The sequence below is a fragment of the Corvus brachyrhynchos genome, unplaced genomic scaffold (assembly GCF_000691975.1).
Source record: "Corvus brachyrhynchos isolate BGI_N302 unplaced genomic scaffold, ASM69197v1 scaffold7, whole genome shotgun sequence".
NCBI lineage: Eukaryota > Metazoa > Chordata > Aves > Passeriformes > Corvidae > Corvus > Corvus brachyrhynchos.
The window spans coordinates 6,579,597-6,581,626 of NW_008239054.1; the positions used below are offsets into that span (position 1 = coordinate 6,579,597).

Consider the following 2,030-nt stretch of genomic DNA (forward strand, 5'->3'; position numbering starts at 1 on the left):
TTACATTAACCTCATTACTGTACTTTCTCTTGATGAATTTCCTCTGGTTTATGTGTTTGGACATCATCCCCAGAGAACTACTAATGTTTGCTAGCATTACTTTCAATTCCCACCACGATGGTGATCACAGAAATCTTCACCCTTTACTTTGCTGTAAGAGCATTATTACGGCCGAGAGCAGTTCAGTCACGTTCGGTTCTCTATTTCCTGCTTTTTGTTTTAGTCATGTGATCATGTTCTTGTGCTTCTTCCATATTGTTCTAATACTTAAAATACTTAAATAAAATACAGATTCTTGTAATATTTAAGAACCTCTGCAGCAGAACTCTGTTTTGTTTTGGTTTGTTTTTTTTTCTCACTCTTCTTAATTAACTCTTAGTCCCACATTTTGCTCTTTACCTCTTCCCAATCTCCCAGATAACTTCTTTTGGGAGTCCAGGAGGATCTCTTCTCCTTTGATTCATTCCAGGAATAGGCTTCCTTTATTCAGAAATGACGGTGAGCAAGGAGACAAAGCAAACACTGTGCATGCAATCATTGGTGCCACCTGACTCTTCAGACCCAAAGCTTGCTAGACACAGCTTCCTTTATATGCAATGTAAATTCTCATGTCCAACATACTGGTATTTATTAGTTGTCTACAAGGCATATATTTTATGCCTATATAATTACTTGTGATAGCTAGCTGTATAGCTGATTAAGAAATAATCTGTCTATATGCACACTCACTTGCAAATCCACCTAAATTACTCAATTTATACTAGCTTGCCAGAATCAGTCATTGGTTTTCAGCACCCTTCTGTCCAGGGCATGGCCTCACACAGTAGTAGAGTTTGTGTTGTCACATACAATATCTGTTATCATGTAAAATCAGAAGGAGCTAATAGCTGTATACTCTGACCCTGTTAGTGATGAATTTTTTCCCTTCCTTTGTTTTATTCACTCCTCAGCAGTGCTGGTGAGCACCGCCCAGTGCTGTGTACTGGCTGAAGTTCTCTCTCTGGGGATGGCTGAACTCATCCGCTGGGTTGATCTTGACAGGCCTCCAACAGCTGAGGATGTTGCAGTGAACAGTCTCTTTGTAAAATGCGTGGAGCAAATGACACCTCAAAACCCGTTCCAGCTCCCTACTGAATGTGAGAGAGAAACTGTATCCAGTTATGTTACATTTACATTAAACTGTTTCAAATGCAAAATCAGGAATTCTCGTGTCATCTCACAGCATCCAGATCACAAATGTAGACAGATGGGGCTGCATCCTGTTAGGGCCTGAAGTAAAAACAGCAGTAAGGCTATGTTGTTGAGTATGAAGCAAATCTGAAAGTTTCGACTAGTGCTACTGTTGTTTCTTTCCCCCATAATTCTGTCAAGCCATACAACGGACTGTCCATTATCTGGATAATAAACTTGGGATATTCGCTAGTCTTCTGGATTTCCCTCTATGAGGCCACAATGGTTGGCTTCTTTTTTCAACCAAGAACACTCCTTTCTTCTTCAAAAAAACTTGTCATTAATCCCTATAAACTTCTTAGCCCATGTTCTGCTCTACTTCTGAAACACATGCTATTCTAGAGGCAGAATGGATGAAGCCTGGTTTCCTATCAATTTGTTTCCTTCAACCCCAAAGCTCTTCCTAGTACCTCATCAGAAATAACCTCCCTTGCTGTCCTGCAGCTCTGGATATTTCTGTCCGTAGACAGCCAGCCTTGGGGCTATCCCAGTCACTTCCAATGGCCGAAGCACCTTGCTGTGGCCCTGGCAGCTTTGTGCCAGCCGAGCTTTGCCTTGCTGGGGGGTACCCCTGCATATCTGCTATGCAGCTACCAGTGCTTATGAAAGTCCCTCAAGCTTCAGGGCGACCAGATCACCTCTCTCTTGAAGGGTGACAGCAGGTGTGAGAAGGGGACGTGTCTTCCTTCCTCCTCCCCACATCCCAGCTGTGACCTGGCAGAACCGGGATGGCCTCCACTCCCTCCCTTCCCCGGGATAGGTCAGAACCAGTACTGGTTCCACCGGTTGCGTCCCCAGGG

At 43.4% G+C, this 2,030-nt stretch overlaps 1 protein-coding gene across 1 annotated transcript in view; it reads left to right on the forward strand.

Moving 5' to 3' along the window:
• Positions 1-1,006: 1,006 nt before the first annotated feature.
• The window catches only part of GALNT12 (polypeptide N-acetylgalactosaminyltransferase 12), a 51,828-nt gene continuing 50,804 nt past the window's right edge, over positions 1,007-2,030 (forward strand). Inside the window, exon 1 of the mRNA XM_008637542.2 lies at positions 1,007-1,136. Within this exon, the coding sequence (XP_008635764.1) occupies positions 1,007-1,136 (130 nt within the window). The remainder of the gene's footprint in view (positions 1,137-2,030) is intronic.